This window comes from Mus caroli, unplaced genomic scaffold (genome assembly GCF_978045245.1).
Source record: "Mus caroli unplaced genomic scaffold, Mus_caroli_1 scaffold_16, whole genome shotgun sequence".
Taxonomy (NCBI): Eukaryota; Metazoa; Chordata; class Mammalia; order Rodentia; family Muridae; genus Mus; species Mus caroli.
The window spans coordinates 27,637,074-27,656,243 of NW_028227271.1; the positions used below are offsets into that span (position 1 = coordinate 27,637,074).

The following is a 19,170-nucleotide window of genomic DNA, read 5'->3' on the forward strand; positions in this document are numbered from 1 at the left end:
TTTTCAAGACAGGGTTTCTCTTTGTAGCCCTGGCCATCCCGGAACTCACTCTATAGACCAGGCTGGCCTCGAACTCAGAAATCCACCTGCCTCTGCCTCCCAAGTGCTGGGATTAAAGGTGTGCGCCACCACCGCCCGGCTAATTTTTTTTTTTTTTTTTTGTAAAGAAAGTCCCCTGGAGCCCTACCAAGGCCCTTTTCCATCTTCCTACTCTTTTCTTAACCACGAAGTTTCACAGACTCACGCTCCCTTGCTGGGACACACTGTCCAGCAGCTCTCTCAGGCTTCCTGACCCACAGGAAAGATGCTCGGCAGCCAGATGATCTCTCAGAGAAGTACGGCCTGCAGTGGGATCTGCTTACCACTCAACGGCCATGCTCAAACCTCTTGAGACCTCCTGAGCCAGCCCTCAGTGCCACACTCTATCCTTCTGGGTGCCCAGGCCTGCTGCCTCCATCCAGGAGTTCCTGCATGTGGTGGTGTAAGTGAGACTGCTCTCCATAGGCTCATAGGCTTGAATACTTCCCCAGGTGGTAGAACTGTTTGGGAAGGATGAGGAGGTGTGGCCTTGTTGGAGCAAGTGTTGTAATGGCTCATCATCTTGACTGTCAACTTAACTCCTATCTGGAACCAACTAAAACCTAAGCAACTGTGGACTACAGAGATGGCTCAGCAGTTGAGAGCACTGGCTGCTCTTCCAAAGGACCTGGGTTCAATTCCCAGCACCCACATGGTGGCTCACAACCATCTGTAACTCCAGGTCTCAGGGATCTGACATCCTCTTCTGGTCTCCACAGGTACTTGTGCAGACATTCATGCAGGCAAAACATGCATACATGTAAAACAAAAAAATAGAACAAGCAGCCGGGTTTGCCTATGAAGAATTTTCTTGATCAGATTATTTGAGGTGGGAAGATCTGTATTGAATCCGGCCACACCTTCTGGTAGCAGGTTATATCAAAGGCCACAGATGAAAGAGGGCTTTGTTTTCTACCTGCTTGCCCCCAGTCTCACTAGAAAGTTTATCTGTCTCATTCCTGAGGCATTCCTTTGCTGGTATTAGAGTCTCCTTCCTCAGAATTACAGCTTAGGCTGAAGACTGGCAGCTCTCTAGCACTTCCTTGGGACGAACTCCAGCATCAGACTGGAACTCCCAGTCTCATGGACTGAGCAACTGCTGGATCCTGGCCTTTCTGTCAGGACCCAGACAGTGTTGGACTCCTTGGATCACACAGCCTGTAAGCCATGCTAAGACAGACAGACACGCACGCATGCGTACATGCTAACAGTTCTGATTCTTTATAGAGAACCCTGACTTATACAGCCTCCTCCTTGTAGACCACCGTGTGAGCTCCCAGCTGTTCCTGTCACCACGCCCTTGCCCACCATCATGGACTTTCTCTGAAACTTTAAGTCCAATCAAACACTTTCCAGTACCCCGGAGCTCTTGACTCTAGCTGCATATGTATCAAAAGATGGCCTAGTCGGCCATCACTGGAAAGAGAGGCCCATTGGACATGCAAACTTTATATGCCCTGGTACAGGGGAACACCAGGGCCAAAAAGTGGGAATGGGTGGGTAGGGGAGTGGGGGGGAGGGTATGGGGGACTTTTGGGATAGCATTGGAAATGAAATTGAGGAAAATACATAATAAAAAAATATTTTAAAAAAACATTTTCTTTTACAAGGTGTCATAGTATTTTATCACAGCAATAGAAAAGAAACCAGTACTCCATTGCACAGATGAAGCCTCGTGCCTGGGGCCACGCCCACGTGGTGCTCAGAAGCCCACTCACAGCTGTGTGGCCGAAGCACCTATTCCCAGTCACGCTTCCTGTGCTCCCGCTGGGCAGTTCACTTTGAAGAGTCCATCCCCCCCAGGTCTGCCACCCCAGGCACTCCTCTCCAGCCTACCTGAGCATGAAGAGCCACCAGGAGGGCATCAAGCTGAACCTCCAGGGTGCGGCTGCTCACATTCACAGCTGCCTCGAGAATCTGGCCCAGGCTCTATTCAAGACAGGGAGGAGATAGCTTCAGTCCACCTCCTGCCCCCCATGAAGGAAGTGCAGCCCTAGGATGATGTCCTTTAAGACCCCAACAAGGAAGCTATACCTTCACCTCCTCCAGAATTTGGGGAGCACATTAGGTAATGTGTTTTCTGGGTCACAGGTCACTATGGAAGGTAGAGGGCAAGTCCCCAGGCTCCCATCCAGTGCAGGGTAGAGAGATAACCCATAACCAACATAATAACCCAACACAATATTTTAAGTTAGGGTTGCTTCCGCAGGCAGGGTCTGATCAGAGGGGTCCTGGTGTTGCTATGCCCTCCCAACCTATAAATACCTTCGATATCTGAAAGGTCTCCGCATGCTTCTTGTAGAGGCCGAGGACTGCAGGGAGGAGCTTAGGAAGCTGTTCTTCCAGCCTCTCACTGGGAAGCAGGTGGCTCATGGGACCCAGAGCCGCCACCACGGCAAGCCGGAGCTGAAAGGACAGCAAACACCTCCCTGTCTACTCCCTGCCCTGAGTCCTGTGTCTACGGTTGCCAGGGCATCTATGTGGCAACTATGGCAAGAGGCCAGACGCTGGCCAGCAGGACACAGTCTCAAGGCAGAATGGGTTCCTCAGGGACCTACAGTGACCAGGACTCAAGACCAAGCTTTAGAAACAGGTTGACTCTGGTTGGATGTAGGGGCTCTTCATCACCTCCTAAACACTGATCATAGGCAGGGAATTTGGGTCCCCTTCTCCCCTTAGGACCACCCAGGCAGAGAGAAAAGGGCAAAGGCAGAAGGAGGGCTCTGATGGGTCACAGCTGTACCTTGGCATCTCGGCTCTGCAGCCAGTGGTGGAAGAGAACGTCATAGGCACCAAAGATGTCAGCTCCAAAGGTGTCCTTCCTCACTGTGGGGTCTGGGGCTTGGTCCAGGTTGGCCAGGTATTCCAGGATGCTTTCGCTGAAGTGCTGGAGAGCTGTGAACGCCCCACAGTGAGCAACTCCTGACACTGGCTTCCCAGGGCTGCCCATGAACTCTTGAAACAGTCTGCATGGTGCTTTGTCCAGCATCTGACCAGATGGTAACCCCTGGACACTTAGGGTAAACAGATCTCCCCCCACATCTGTATCTTCCCTGAAACCCACGATCTTCTATGAAAACAGGATGACTACAGGTCTGTGAGGACAAGGCCTCCTATAGGAGAGTGGTCCTAACCCTTCAAACTAGAACAGACAGGGAGAGAAGAGTCATGGGTAACCGAAACAGAATGGTGGGTGGAGCTGAAGCTCAGGAGAAGACACCATTCTATCATGAGAGGGAAGTGGGCTGAAGTCTATTCTCACTCTGAGCCCCTAAGAAGGTGCCCACCCACCAACACCCTGATCCGATGTCTACCCCAGACAAAAAAAGAAGGAAGCACTGTGCCCCCTCCCCGAGGCTCTTGCTACATACACCACAGGACTGCCCAGCCCAGTGTGGGGCAAGAAGAAACAGGAGGGCTGGTGAGATGGCTCAGTGGGTAAGAGCACCCGACTGCTCTTCCGAAGGTCCAGAGTTCAAATCCCAGCAACCACATGGTGGCTCACAACCATCCGAAACGAGATCTGGCGCCCTCTTCTGGAGTGTCTGAAGACAGCTACAGTGTACTTACATATAATAAATAAATAAATCTTTAAAAAAAAAAAAAAGAAGAAAAAGAAGAAACAGGAAAGAGGTCCCAGGTGCAGATGGATGGACACAGGATGGAGGGCTGTTACTCAGGCCTTCCATGGCTAGGCTCTGGGGTCTGAATGGAGACACAGCTGGGCAGAGCAGAGGCTCTGAGTCACTGCAGGCATTCATACGGGAGGTTCAAAGACCTGGTTGGGATTAGAGCCCAAGACACAGGTCTGCGTCTGCGCTTTGGGAGAACACAGGAGCAGGTGTGGGCACTGGGGCAGAAATCTCTGTGCTCTCCACCTTCTGGAGCCAACCAGTCTATTAAGGACTCACATCCTACCAATGCTACCTTCACACAATCCAAAACCATCTGATTGGTGGTGCACAGGCAGAGCAGTAAGTGGGGCATCGCGATGTAAACGCTAATTCTCAGATTATGAAAAAGAACCTGGAAACTGGCCCTATTCCTTTTGCACAGCAGTGGCTCAGCCCACGTCAGGGACAAACAGTAGGATGCTCCTGCAGCCTCTGTACAGAGAGCCATAAGGTGCATGGCCTTGTCCACAGGATTCTCAGCCACCCCCTCTTTCCTTGCGACTATGTACCCGTGACCCACAGTGTGCTGTGGCTACTCTGTAGCAGGTGTGTGCCCCCACACGGGCCTGGGAACCTCAATGGCTTTATGAGTTTTCCAACCCTCCTGAGCCTACAGAGTTGTGAGCCTGGCTTTACCACACATGCTATTCCCTGCATGGTAGGCTCAGAGTCACAGAAAGGAGAGCTGGCTCTAGGTGCTCAATTCGAGCTCTTCTGGTCATACTTCACTTGGCATGGCATGCTGGCACAGACCGCTTTGGATCTGCCTTACTTTCAGGTATGTGAGTCTCATCCTTCAGGAAGAGAGATGGCTAGCAAACGTGTCTGCCATCTGCTCCACCCTATCCCTCTCTCCTGATCCTCCGATTCTCAAAGGCTCTTGCTGGGTCTACCCCCAGGACATCTATCTTTACACTGCTCTGCGTCCATTCTCCTGTGAAGCAACACGACCCACTTCTCTTCAGTAGGAAATTTAGCTTCTTTTTGTTGGGTTGGTTGGCTTTTCTTTATTTTTCGAGACAGGATTTCCAGATTGTCCTAGAACTTGCTCTGTAGACCAGGCTGGCCCTGAACTCAGAGATCTGCCTGTCTCTACTGTCCGAGTGCTGGGATCAAAGGCATGTACCCCCACCACCCTCCCGACTTGAAGTTTTAATTTCTGATATTTTTATGTGACCTTTATTCCCCCTCACAGAACTTGCTTTTTTCTTCTGCTTTGTTCCTTCTTTTCTCTATCCCTTCATTCGGGTGACTCAGCCTGCAACAGAGCAGTCCAAATCTTTTCTACTTTGAGCCTGCTCTGTGCGAAGTGGACATACAAATGTTCCAGGCTCATGATGAGACTTCAGTCTCTGTTCCCACCCCTGCCCCACAGCCAGTGGCGCCCCGAGTCAGAGCCCAGGACAGTCTTGGATGACCCCAGTTAGGGGTCTAGAGGACACGCCTGACTCAGCCCCCTGTGAAGCAGAACTCAGCCACAGCCTCCCATCTGGTCCAGTAGGAGAAATAAACTTGAGCCATCACTGATGCGGGGATAAAGCCCAGCTATGAACTACGAGACAGTGATCTTAACAGAAATGATGAGGGAAAGCCAACCTCCCATCAGGACCCCTGGAGAAATGCTCACTGCTGAGCCCCCCTCTTCCTGAAGATGGGCCTCAGGGGGCTCAGTTCAGGTAGGCGAAGGCCCCAACTCCCTCCACTCTTGGCTGCCTACATGGAGGCCAGGGGGGCCTGGAGGCAGCAGGAGACATCTGACTCCTCAGCGACTCTCAGCCCCAAGGTTCTTCCTTCAGAGCCAAAGGCTATTAGTCAGCGGGGTCTTCAGGGGCAAGAGAATGTTTTGCCAAGTAACAGGTAATCATATTTCCAGATGTAAAACCCTCACAACTCGCTAGATTTGATTTTTAATGAGTTGCATAAACTCAGGAGGAAGGAGGTCCGCTCTCCTGATGCCAATGTCCTTTTCCTGGGAAGCAGCCACCAGCTCGGTCTCCTGAGTAAGGGCCTCGGGTTCTCCCACAGCAGCGTGTCCTCCTTTTGGAGCTGCAGCCTAGCACTGAGAGCTGGTCCCTTGCAACCACTAATGTTTCTAGCGCAGCTCTGCTGCTCTGTGGTCAGATTCTCTTACTCTGGTGTCCGCTTGCTTCTGCGGGTGTCACCCCCACAGCCCTAATACCCCACAGCTTTGAAGAATGACATCACTGGCCACTCACCCTCACCTCCTTCCCCCATATAAGACTGCCACCACCTGGGCACTCAGTCTCAGCCCAAGCTACCTCTTGGTGCCACACTCTTCAGCTGCTCTCAGGATGAAATGCATCTGCAAGACCTGTTTTTCTGAAAAGCCTTGGCTTTGTCCTCACAGGCCATGGCACGGGGATTGTTAGGAGCCAGAGTGTAGACTTTGATCAGAGCTGTAGAAAGTTGCCGAGTGGACTGGCGCTCCTAAAGACCAGGGTGTGCCAGCTCCTTACCGGTATCCAGGGCACATGTGTTATGGTGTTTCCATCTGCAGCGTCTTCGGTCACAGAGCCGTGGGACTTCAGACATGCTTCTGTCTCTTTTCCAGGGGTCTGTCACTGGAAGGCAGGCTCCACAGTCTTACCCACTAACCCTTTCTTCTCTGATTTTTCTACAACTTTGGACTCTACCATATTCCCCAGAAGTTTCCTGAACCACCAACTGTTCTATGATGCTCTTCATTTCTCTCACTGCATTTCTGGGAAGCTCGGTTTTATTCTTCTTGACTGTGCTCCATGGATGGTGACATGCTCTTGCTTCCCGAGCTCATTCTCCCTCTCATCTTCCCGGGATGCCAGCCATCGGTCCTTCCTTTTCCTTGTTCTTTACTTTAACCAAACGGTTTTTCTCCCCAGGCCACACTTCCTGTTTATGTGGTTGCCACCGTTCCACTTCACTTTCCTTAGAGGTGGGTCTTATCTGCTGCCTGCCACTTTGGGCCGCAGGCAGGCTGGCTGCAGCCCTGCCCCTCTGCACCCTTCTGTCAGCTCCTCTGTGGTGGCTTCCTGTTAGACGGATGCTCACTGCTTTCTGTTCCTGCAGTGCTGTCAATCCAGCTACCCAGGCCTCAGGTGCCGAGAACAGAGCGCCCACTAGCCTGAGGTTGCTCCAGTCACAGGACTACTGTATCCTCTGCCCAGTGTGAGCAGTGCAGGTAGGAGGAGTATGCCCTGCGGAGCCCGGGTGACTTCAGCCAGTAATCCCAGCAATTGGGAAGTGTAGGTAGCAGAACTAATTTCAAGTTCAGAGATCCTGTCTCCAACAACACAACAGGTCTAGAGATGTAGCTCAGGTGGTAAAGCGATTGCCTAGTATACACAAAACTCTGGATTCAAGCCCCTGTTACCACATAAACCAAGCAGCAATTGTCTATGTCAGTAATTCTAGCAGGACAATCAGAGGTTCAAAGTCACAGACAGTCTGTATAAGACCCTGCCCCCAACCCTCACATAAAACACAGGTTCATCTTGGTCAACCCCACCTGCTACAGACTGAGGTACCCACACAGCAGGAGTCAGAGGGCATCTTTCTGCAGGCCGGGATCAGCCCCACCAGATGTTTTCCAGGAAATCCACAAGGCAACAGCAGCGAGTACTGGGCATGAATCCCATACACTCAGTACAACTTCCTTCCTCTACGTTAGAGAATCTCTACAGCCTCTACCTGGGTGAGGCTCCCCTCCCCTGTCCCCAAGCACCTTCTGGTCTGAATGTGTGTTTACTGAAGCCCACACTGCGCCTACTCTGTGACACATCTCCTATTCATCCCAAACTACACCAAGCCGGATTGCCACCACTGTGACCTGGCCTCAACCACAGGCAGAAAATGACCAGGGAGAAGGGGTCCCACAGCATGAGGAAGGCAGGGCCAGAAAGACAGCAGTGCAATGGTGGTGAGGAGGGGGGTTAGGAGACGAAGGACCGCCTGGACTTTGCTGCTGTGAGAAGAGGTGGGGGAAAAGCAGGAGAGCTAGGAACTCTCCAACAGTCCCCACTTGGGAGGGCTGGGCATGAAGAAAGGATCCTACCTTAAAGCTTGGGGTCCTGTCCTCCTGAGACTTAGAAAGGCCTAGATGTGCCCTTCCCACCTAGCTTCAGAATCACAGCCTGGCTGTCAGTTCTGGAGACCCAGGAAGCCCAGAGTTGTGTCTGTCCCCCAGTGACTCTCTGTTACATCTTCCAGCAGAACGGAAGGCCCTCTACCACTGATAGCCTCACTTACCACTAGGCACCATGTTCAAGCCACAAAAGTCCCATGGTTCCCTGCAAGCACACAAAAGGCTGCAGACACTGGCCACAGGAGAACAGTGGGAAGGCAGTGGACGTATGGTCCTTCACTGCCTTTGGTCTGAGATACCAGTTCATGGAGGTCATGAGTCACTCTGCTAGTCTCTTCGAACACATAGCATCAAAGTGGAAGCAGTGCTCTGAGAAGCATTCTTTCCACTCCCCAGGACTATTGAGACCTCTGCAAAAGCCCTGCAGGGGTTAGAGGGTCAAGTCCCCAGTACATCCGAGGGAGGCAGTAAGGGGCAGGGGCTGTATTTATGAGCACAGGTCTCACCTCACCAGTGGCTCGGCCAACTGAGCCCTACCTTACTTGAAGACAGCCCACATCCACCTCAATGGCACCCGCCACAAAGGGCACGTTTGTACACAGTCTCCCAAGTGGGGCCCTAGTGCAGAACGAGAAGGAGCTGGGCAGTGCCCACAGTCTTACCGCCACAGAACACCACCTTCAGCGCGTCCTGCTTGGCCATGCCCAGCATGGGCAGCATGGTGCTCAGGATGGACGGCAGAAAAGGAACCATATCAAATGCTGTAAGAGAGAGGCTGTCACGGGGGCTGCAGGCCCAGTCCACTTCCCGCTTACCCCCTTCTCAGGACATGGAAGGGACCCACAGCTTCAGATGTGAGACCAGAACCCCAGGTCATCCTCAAGCCCACCCCCACCCCCCAGAACTCCTCAGAGACATGGAGGGACCGGAATCCCCATGGCACTCACCGTTGGACACTGAGAGGTTGGCGAGTGTGTGCAGCACAGAGGAGTGGGGCAGCATCCCAGGCTGGAACCGGCTGAGCACCTCCTCCATCACCTGGTTGGTGAATCTCTTGCCGACAGCCACCAGGACGCTGCCTGCAGCCTGCTGCCAGTCACAGTCCAGCTCCTGCACCCAAAAAGCCACTGGGATGACCTCTCCCTGAACCTCGCGGGAGATACAAGCAAGCTACTCGGCCCTCAGGGATGGCTGCACAAGGAAAAGCTGCCCTGATGCCTAAGGAAAGCCACAAGTGTGGCAGGGAGGACTGGTAAGGTGAGGCCTTGCAATCCAATGAAGAGGGCTACATGCAGCCATTAGCCTGAGCATGGCTTCCCTACCCCCATCCTAAGAGTTCAGGGGCACACAGGATCAAGTGGTCAACAGGTCCGACTCCAGCCCCGTTCCAGATGCTGTGAGATGGAGGTCAAAGTAAAGGAGCCGTCCCCAGCAGCCTGCATGCCAGAGGCCCTCACCTTGGTCCTTGTCATCTCACTGGTAGCCAGGAGGATGACAGCGCCGGCAGTGTCCTTGTCCAGGTCATGGATATGACTGCTCAGTACTGTCTCCATGGCCCTCAGGATCTTCGTACGGTACGGGTGAGCCAGCTGGGGAGAGAAGTTCCCAGGGAACGTCCTGAGAGGCGGGATGAGTACCCAGGTACTCTGTGTGCATTTTTGTCTCTACTGAGGTTGCACTGTGCAAGGCCACGCTCTCAAAGAGAGCGCACTGGCCCAAGCCTCCAGCCTGTGGAAGCGCCTGTGTGTCTTTAGAAGGGCCAAGACCGGTCTCCTGTGTGAGGCAAGCTGTAAGCAGATGAGCTGGTGACTTGAGTATCGCCAGTGGGGCCTCCTAGAGAGCACCTCTTCCTTCCACGCTTGGCCTCCCAGGCACAAGAATAAGGTGCCCTTCGTGAATCACCTTTTTCTGCAGCCAGCCTCCCTCTCCCCAGGGCTAGAAATGCATTCAAAGTCAAACCTGGCCACTACTGCCCACCTTCAGCCATGGTCCTCTGTTCACAGCCCGGGGCTCTACTGACCCAGTGTCCTGGACAAACCCTTGACACAGTCCTCCTTCTGTCCTTATCTTAGCTGCTCTCAAGTCACCCTGGACTCCAGAGCTGGCCACCTATGCTGGATGGCTGGGGTGGACACTGTCTATGCCCACATAAAGGGCCACGGAGGAGATGCTAGTAAGGCTTCCAGTTGCCCACAGTGTAAATAGCCTTATGAACCCAGAACAGCCTGCACTGGTGGGGCATAGGTGTCAGCAAGGGCAGGCTCAGAGCAGGCCGGTACTCCACATGCACCGGGACCACCTCTTCACTGACGCCGTGAACTATCTCTCCCACAGCCGTGCTGCCCACCACGGCAGGGGAGGGCCAGGTGGACATAACAGCTGGAACCTATGTCAGACAACACAGTTCAGTTAAGAAAGCTATACATGGGGCTGGAGAGATGGCTCAGCGGTTAAGAGCACTGACTGCTCTTCCAGAAGACATGGGTTCCCAGCACCCACATGGCAACTCCTAATTGTCTAGAACTCCAGTTCCAGGGGATCCAATACCCTTTTTAGCCTCCTTGGGCACTGCACACATATGATACACAGATATGCATGCCGGCAAAACACCTATCCATATAAAATAAAATACATAAATAGAGGGAAAATAATTTAAAGAAGGAGAAGGAGATGAAGAAGAAGGAAGAGGAGGAAGAAGAGGAGGAGGAAGAGGAGGAGGATAAATATAATATCCAAATCCCTTAGCCCAGAAGCAGATGAGATGTGCTTGCTGGCTGCTGATACCTGCTGCATAAGCTACAAACAATCACCCTTCATTCCTGAGCCCACAGTGGATGAGGCAGTCATCCCAGGAAGTGCCCAGTACAGATCACGAAGAGCTCCAGGGACAAGGAACCTGCTGTTTAAAGACAGAGCTTCGGCCCTATTCTGTTTCTCCAGGGTAAGGTTTTTGAATCCTTGTGTGTTGGTGCCCCAGGGAAGGGGATGGCATGCTCTGAGATGGGAGTTCTTGGTCACTCACAGAGGAAGACAGCCACTTCAGCTGGCTGGGCTCACATTTCTCTTTCCAGGAACATGGTGTTCCTGTAAGAGTCTCTCCCCTGACAGGAGCCACGCACGGCCAGCATGCCAAGGGGAGGGGGAAGGGTTACTGATGCTTTCTCTGGAGAAGAACAGAGAATTAGTATGAGCTGGTATGCTTTTATTCTATCGAAATTATTAGGAGCACAGCTCTGAGGACAGGGTAAGAAGATTCTTCCAGTTCATCTGGAGCAAACCCTTCCCAGCTTCCTCTAGGCTCTCGGTCCTAGAGCCACACTTCAAAGACCACCACACGGTCTTCCTAGGCTCTGACTCTCCTCACTGTCACGAAGGTGCTCTAAGGAGAATGGTTTCCTCAGCTGACCTCTCAAGGCACTCTTCCCACCAGCAGCACATCTGCTGGCCACGCTCTGCTAACTTCCGGCTCGGGGCAGGGAATGGGCAGGGCGGCCCCAGTGGCTGGGGAAGCAGATGGGCTCTATGACCCTGGACTCTACAGAAAATATCAAAAGACTCTATCTACCTCTGAAGAGATGGCTAGGCAGTTAGGAGCACTTGCTGCTCTTGCAAAGGGCCAGGCTTCAGTTCCCAGCACCCATATTAGGTGGCTCCCAGACACACGTAACACTAGCTCCAGTGGGGCCGACGCCCTCTTCTGGCCTCTACAGGTCTTGCATGCATGTGCTACACACAGGGACAAGCAGGCACATACATACCTACACATAAATAAAAAGAAGCAAGAGGTTGAAGAGATGGCTTGGAGGCTAAGAGCACTGGCTGCCCTTCAAGAGGACCGGAGTTCAATTCCTAGGAACCACGTGGGAACTCACAACTGTCTGTAACTCCAGTTCCAGGAGGTCCCAACCCCCCCCCCCACAAAGACACCTATGCAGGCAAATGCCAATAGGTATACATTTTAAACTTTACAAGATTATAAAAAGATCAAGACAATTTTAAAAATTTCAAAACATTTTAAAGAAATTTAATTTGAAAAAAAAAAAAGATTTAAATTTAGGGCTGGAGAGATGTCTCAGCAGTGAAGAGCACCAGCTGCTCTTCCAGAGGATCCAGGTTCAATTCTCAGCACCCACATGGCGGTTTACAAGTGTCTGCAACTCCACTTCCAGGGGATCCAACAGCCTCACACAGATTATACATGCAGACAAAATACCAATGGACATAAAATAAAAATAAGTAGATTATTTTTAAAAGCTTAAAAAAATGCATGACTTCTTTGGAACTTGGTTTGAGCTCTGTCCTGTGATGTCCACACTGTGGGCAGCCCAAACCTTTCTGAGTCAGGCTCCTCGGTGGGGCTCTTCAGAGGCTTTTTCTCACGAGAAAGCAGGCAGCCATGGGCTCTCAAGTTTAGGACAGTTCTCATTTCTGGGTAAAATGAAAAGGTCCTGGTAGGCTCATTCCCAGCGCTTCATTAAAAACAAACAACAACAAAATACCAAAAAACCAAAACTCCTTTTATTGCCCTTGAGAGGGTCCTGAGCTCAGCACTGACATAGGGATGGTGTGAAGTAGGGATGGTGTGAAGGCTTGGCCCTCCTGAGGAGAAGGCAGGCTCTGCTCCCTAGGAGTTGAAGTGCGATGCTGACCACGTCTGATTCACAAGGCTAGGAGCACACAGCTAAGGAGGGAGGCACAGGCTGGTACATCTCCAGATTTGGTCCAACAGTTCTCACATGTTACAGGATCACTAGGGAGCGGCCTCTGCTTGTCCCTGAGATGAGTGACTCTGCAGTATGGCTGAACTGATGACCTAACGACCACAGAGCCATACGTGTGACTTTCACCGTGTGACTCAAAGCTCCAAAGACGGCTGCATGCACCTGGGCACAGTGGTGCTCACCTTTAATCCCAGCACTTGGCAGACAGAGGCAGGCACATCTCTGGAGTTTGAGACCAGCCTGTTCTACATAGTGAGTTCCAGGACAGCCAGGGCTAGGCAGAGAGAATTTGTCTCAAGCAACAACCATCACCAAAGAATGGCCTCATCACCCCGTAGACAGTTATATCAGCATATTCCTAAAGCCAAGAACTCCAAAGGCTTTTAAAACATATTCCGCTGGGCGTGGTGGCGCACGCCTTTAATCCCAGCACTCGGGAGGCAGAGCCTGGTCTACAACGTGAGTTCCAGTACAGCCAGGGTTACACAGAGAAACCCTGTCTCAAAAACAACAAGAACAAAAAAAAAAAAAAAAAAAAAAAAAAAAAACATATTCCAATTTTAATCCCTTGTAGGTGATATTGTCAAATACATATTTGTCTGATTTCATTCCTAAAAGTCTTAGGTTCACCAATGTGTCCTTTTGCAAGCTAGTGAGATGATTGACAGCTGAAGCTGCTACACAGCTTCAGGATGGGGCTGGTCACAAAAAAAAAAAAAAAACAAGGAAGAAAGAGTAGGGACTTCTAGCCTCTGGGAAGGACAGAACAGAGGGTGACAGTGATAACTAATAACCAGTTATGTACCAATCACACCTACTCAACGAAGAGCAGCGAGACATGTGGAGGGTTCAAAAGGTGGCACACCCAGGGAAGACAGCAGAAGTCAGCATCCTTCCCACATGCCTGACCCTCCACATCTCCCCTGGTGCTCCTCCATATCCTCTGTCCCAGCCTTGATGATGAATGGGTAAATATGAGGTACGTGTTTAGTGACTTGTATGCATCGATCAAGCAACTAATAGATTCCAAGGAGGTGTCTGGGGAACTCCAATTTGTTGCTGATGAACACACAGGTCACACCCAGAGGTTTGATGCTCACACTTGGAGCAGGGCTATCTTGGGTCTGTAGAATCTAACATGACCTCACAGTGAATGGTGTCAGAACTGGATGGAATCAGAAGATAGCTGGCTGTGTCTCCACAGGGCTTCTTGCTTGCATTTGGTCTCCTGGAGATATGCCAGTGGCTGATAAAGAAACTAAGTGTGTGGGATGAGCTAGCCAGGGACCACAGTGATGGCTCCACCCCAGTTAATACAGAATCAAACACTAATCCATGTTTTGATGTTAGGCCCTAATATCTTTATTTCTGTCAGTTTCATTTCTAGCTGTGTTCACACAGACAATGCTGTAGCTGGTCTCCACGCTGGGATATGATTGCTGCCTATCCCAAACATGGCAACATGGTCTGCAGAGCCTCTGTGTAGAGTGTAAGTACCCACACACTGACAAGCAGAATCCCCTTATATCAGGATGGAAATCCAGAGACTGGATACCAGACATGAAGTGGTTTAAGTAGAAAAGGATGGCAAGGAGAGAAAAGAGAAAAAAATCCAGCCACTATGTGAAGATAATGACTTTACTATTTTTTCCTCTCCCCTTCACCTCTGTAGCCTAACGACTTCAGGAAGTCTGTCCTGATGTGAGACATCAGACATGTCTAAAACGATGAGGCCAGCACCAGAAAGCAACAGAGCCACAGCCTAGTGCCCTCTGCACTGGGCCCTGGAGTGTAACGTGGTTAACTTAGAATCACAGGTAAGCACCTGACTGGCATACACAAGTGCCGGGTTCCATCCCCCAAACCACACATACTAGGCCTGGTAGCATATGCCTGAGTCCAGTACTTGGGAGGAGGAAACGGAAGGACCAGAGGTCTAAAATCATCCAGGTTCAAGGGCATGTATGAAATGCCATTAAGGAAGAGGAGGAGAAGCAGAAAAGAAAATAGAAAAAGAAGAACCAACCAGACTGCAGCTAACCGTAAAGTGCCATGTGTATCCCTGGCAGGGCTTTCCTCTGATGCCCAATCTGGATTCAGTGGGATTTGAAGAGGTGCATGCTATAGCCAGGCAAGATGGCACCATCTACACTATTGTGTCCCTTCTTCTCATGGTTGCTGACCCTTAGCTTGGCCCCGCTGCCGAGGTTCTCCATCTTCTATCCCCACATGCTGAAAGCTGAGCTAACTCCATGCCACCCGGTTCTCCTGTGGATCTGTGTCCACTCAACATAATGACCACAGCAGTGCCACGGGATTTATCAATCTGGTAAGTTGTTAATGTGAAAGTTCTATGTATGGTACCAGTCACGTCGGAAAAAAGGTGCGTGCTGCACGGGGAGATGCCGTGTGGGGAGACGTGTACACAAATACAGTGATAACAAAACACAGCCCAAACCACTGCTGGGACAGCAGCCCTGGGCCTCTTAGAATAGCATGCAGAAGCTGGTGTACATCCCACAGCATCAGGACGAGCGTTCCCAATTCAATCAAGAGCCACCATAGCCACACAGTGAGGTAGCAGGTTTTTACCTCTGTCTTTTAAAACTCAGTGAAAAGCATTATGGAAAACAGGAAGGAGGTAAAGTTCATAATTCATAATAATACAGGAAACGAGGAGCACGGCAGCCACGTTGTTGCTGGGAGCTGCCATGTTGAGCCTTTACCCTTCAGCATTCTGAATCTTCCTCTCGCCTGACAAGCAAACTCTGAGACCAGCTCATCAGAGCGAGAAGCCTTTTAGCCCTACAGAGAAGGGCCTTAGGCGGCGCAGTATGGTTTGCTTGGCTCCTGGAGAATAAAACGCCAGGTGTAGTTAAAACCCAAAGAGGAGCTACAGCAGACACTCAGGCCATGCCAAATATGGCAGCTCTTAGAGCACGGAGTCCTCACAGCCCTACCCAGCCTCCTGACAAGCAGAGAAGGCGGGATTAGTGACTATGCTCCTGGATCTGAGCTGTTTCCCCGACAGACAGTTGGCGTGTAAGAGAAGAACCCACGGAGAATGGCAGCTTGTACCTGTGGCCCTGGCCATTCAAGAAGCTTGAAGACTGCCGGGTGTGTTAGCCTCCCGCACTTGGGAGGCAGAAGCAGGTGGACCTCTTTGAGTTCAGCCATGTCCACGGGGCTGAAGAGATAACACAGTAAAAGGGCACTTGCTGTACAAGCCTGACAACCTGAATTCAATCTCCAGAACCCACATAAAGATAGAAGGGGACATGCTGGAGAGATGGAGAGCACGGCAGTGAAGTCTCCTGCTCTGCCAGGAGACCCAGGACCCACAACAGGCGGCTCACAACTGCTTCTAACTCTTAGCTTTAGAGGACTCAGCATCCCCTCCTGGCCTCCATGGGCATCCTCTGACACACAGAGAACAACATAAACAAAAACTAAAAAATGGAAAGTGAGTTGGGCATAGTGGTGCTCGCCTTTAACCTCAGCACTCGGGAGGCAGCGGCAGGCGGATCTCTGCGATTCAAGGCCAACCTGTCTACAAAGAGAGTTCCGGGACATCCAGGGCTGTTACACAGAAAAACCCTGCCTCAAATCAAAACCAAATCAATCAAAATAAACAACCAAAACCAAGCCAAAACAACAAGGAAAGAGAGAAACAACTCCACAGAGCTGTTCAATGACCTCTTCATGCACGCCATGGCATGTGTGACCCGACACACTTAACAATAATAAATAAAGAGCCAGGAATAGTGGCACAGGCCTATAACCCCTCCACTCTGGAGGTTAAAGATCAGAGGTCACAAGGTCATGGTCCGCATGGACTATAGAGCTAGACTTTGTTTTTTAAAGCAAAACAAGAGAAAGCTCATGAGTTAAAAAGCAGTCCGGGACTAACGATCTGATCTGACATCCTACAACATTAAATGGAATTCTAAGTTTTTTGCTCTGTTATATGAGCCACACTTGCCCACAGACTGGGATGTTCTGGGGCAGCTGAGGTCTTGTGAACTCCTTAGAGCAGCTCTCTGGAAGAGGATGGAGAGTGGGCTTGTGGCCTGCAAACCTGGAGCAGCTCCCCAGGCCAAGGGAGGACCTGGACTCTCAAGAGCCCTTACCACGGTCCCCTAGACACCACTCCCTTAGGCAAGGGAGCCACATTATCTCCATTCAGTATACAAAAGGGAAGAGCCAACAGCTTCTGCTCATGCATGCTGTCCTAGTCCCCTCTTAATGGGACTGCCAGTTCATAGGGCATAACCATTCCCCATATGGAGGAGGCCCAGCTAGCATCATCCTTAAACACTGCCTTAAAGAGAATCTACAGGGCACTTTCTGCTGACAGTCTGGCTCATCACCCAGCCGACAGACGAGGATGTTCCTTGACGACCTCACCGTCACCGAGGAGAGAGGTACCTTGTCATGCTGCCGTAGGTACTCCTCACAGGCATGGAGTGTCTCGTCTGGCTGCGCGTCTCCAAGGGAACAGAGTGCACTGCAGACCTGCTCCTGGACCATAGGATCCTTGTCAGTGATGGAGTCCAGGAGGGTGAAGGACAGCCCTGCAGTGACAAAGTCCAACTATGTTCAGGTCCAAGCACACCACAGCTGCCTCCCCTGTGACTGGTACCAGCTCCTAGGATCACACACTTAGCACATCCAAGGCCAGTGTCTCTGGGTCAACAGGCAATGACCACTTGCTACAGGGGCACTGCTGTTCTCTCTCATAAAAACCACTCCTGTCTTCTGTACTGATCCCATTCCCTGATCGTGCCCCATGGTGCTTCCCAGGTCGTAGGGTCAGGAATATCCAGTGTGCAGACTGCCGGGCTGAAGGACACAGGCTCAGGCTCTGCTTATCACTGGGATGCTATGGGCCTGGATGAGGTCCCAAAGCTACTCCACCTATCATCAGGCCTGGACTTCTGCAGGGCCATCACCATATCCAAATTACCCACAAACCCAGAGTGCTCCACAAAGGATCTGCAGACCCTTCAAGATACTTCAAGAAAGTTCTCTAAGGGCTGGAGAGATGGCTCCACGGTTAAGAGGAGCAACCACATGGTGGCTCACAACTGTCTATGGGATCTGATGCCCTCTTCTGGCATGCAGGTATGCATGCAGATAGAGAATTCACATATATTAAATAAATAAATAAAATCTAAAAAAAAAAAAAGTTCCTTGAGGTCTTGGGACACAGAACACACCCAAGTCCTATATGCAGGAGGGTGGTCCTGGGTAGAAGGACAATGGTAATAAACAGTCAATGGAGCCCAAGGGTCTGTCCCACAGGACTCTGCCTATCGAGGCCAGCTCTACATCAGTCAGTCAATAAAGCAGAGTAGCTCTCTGTAATAACGGCAAGACGGGGAAACCAGAGACAAGACCAGACTGGACCCCTGCTCCCTCCCCACACACCAGGCTGGTACCCACACTGCTGTATCTGTGTATCTGGAGGTTACCTGGAAATGCCTGCAATGGTGTTGAGAACACAGAGCCAGCACAGCGGCAGCTGTCCCTGCTTTGAGAAGGAGCCCTCATCCTGAGCAGGAAGGAGGACTTTTTAACAGTTCTCCATTTTCAAGTTTCAACAGCTGATCCAATTACTAAGATCTGACTGCACCTAAGGCCAGGTTGCTCTGATACGCCATACCTGGCCCCTGTGAGCCTGACAGGAGCAGGCGCACCCTCAAGTCATCACGAGCATACAGAATCTGACCTCCAGGGACAACAAGAACGTAGATAGCACCCTCTAACATCTTCAACTTTCTACCTTTGCTGGGAAGGCAATGGAGTCTCCCTGCAATGCACCGAGCCTCAGCTGCTCAGATAGCAGCTGGGCAGGAGGTGCCTCCCCCATGCACTCACTCTTTATGTAGGGCCTGGTCATTTCTGTGGTCTCGGCTTCCGCCTGTCCAGTGTGAGCATGGATAGCTTCCTCCCCAGCCTAGAATAATGGGAACACAGGATTTTATTCATCATCTTTGCCATTCGTAAGCTCAGGAGTAGCTGCTGCTTATGTACAAATCACACAATTCAGATTAATTTGTCCTAGGGAAGATCTCTATCATGGCTGGCCAATCCACTCAGGAAAGTTCCATGACCCCCAGGAACCCCCAGCTCTCTTACACTCCCAAGCTGCCAGCCCCCACCAGCAGAGCAGTAGCCCATGGTGTGTTCAGGGCTGGCGTATAGCATTATCTCCACAGTCCTGGCAAGCATGGCCACGCTCTAACGAAAGCAACATCCTTCCACTGATGCTCACATCCAGTGAGCACCACAGCTCTCCTCTCACACACTGTGTGAGCTCCGCTACACGGGTGGTCGCAAAGAGTAAAGTCCCTCAAATAATCAAGCCTTGTGCCTCTTACTACCTGGTCTAATGCTTGTGCCTTTAATCCCGGCACTCCAGAGGAAGAGGCAGGCAGATCTCTCTGAGTTCGAGGCCAGCCTGGTCTACAAAGTGAGTTCCAGGACAGCCAAGAAAGATACACTGTCTACACAGACACACACACAAAAGGAAGAAAGGAAGGAAGGAGGTAGGAAGGAAGGAAGGAAGGAAGGAAGGAAGGAAGGAAGGAAGGAAGGAAGGAAGGAAGCAGGC

At 51.3% G+C, this 19,170-nt stretch overlaps 1 protein-coding gene across 6 annotated transcripts in view; it reads right to left on the reverse strand.

Annotated features, from left to right (window-relative positions):
• Positions 1 to 19,170, reverse strand: part of Mroh1 (maestro heat like repeat family member 1) — a 74,771-nt gene that overhangs the window by 44,311 nt on the left and 11,290 nt on the right. For all 6 annotated transcript variants that reach the window (XM_021183460.1, XM_021183458.1, XM_021183459.1 and 3 more), the window contains exons 3-10: positions 18,435 to 18,513; positions 16,983 to 17,128; positions 9,291 to 9,422; positions 8,781 to 8,943; positions 8,496 to 8,594; positions 2,822 to 2,973; positions 2,344 to 2,484; positions 1,915 to 2,007 (exon numbers count right to left, since the gene is read on the reverse strand). In XM_021183460.1, the coding sequence (XP_021039119.1) occupies positions 1,915 to 2,007; positions 2,344 to 2,484; positions 2,822 to 2,973; positions 8,496 to 8,594; positions 8,781 to 8,943; positions 9,291 to 9,422; positions 16,983 to 17,128; positions 18,435 to 18,456 (948 nt within the window). In that variant the 5' untranslated portion in view covers positions 18,457 to 18,513. The remainder of the gene's footprint in view (positions 1 to 1,914; positions 2,008 to 2,343; positions 2,485 to 2,821; positions 2,974 to 8,495; positions 8,595 to 8,780; positions 8,944 to 9,290; positions 9,423 to 16,982; positions 17,129 to 18,434; positions 18,514 to 19,170) is intronic.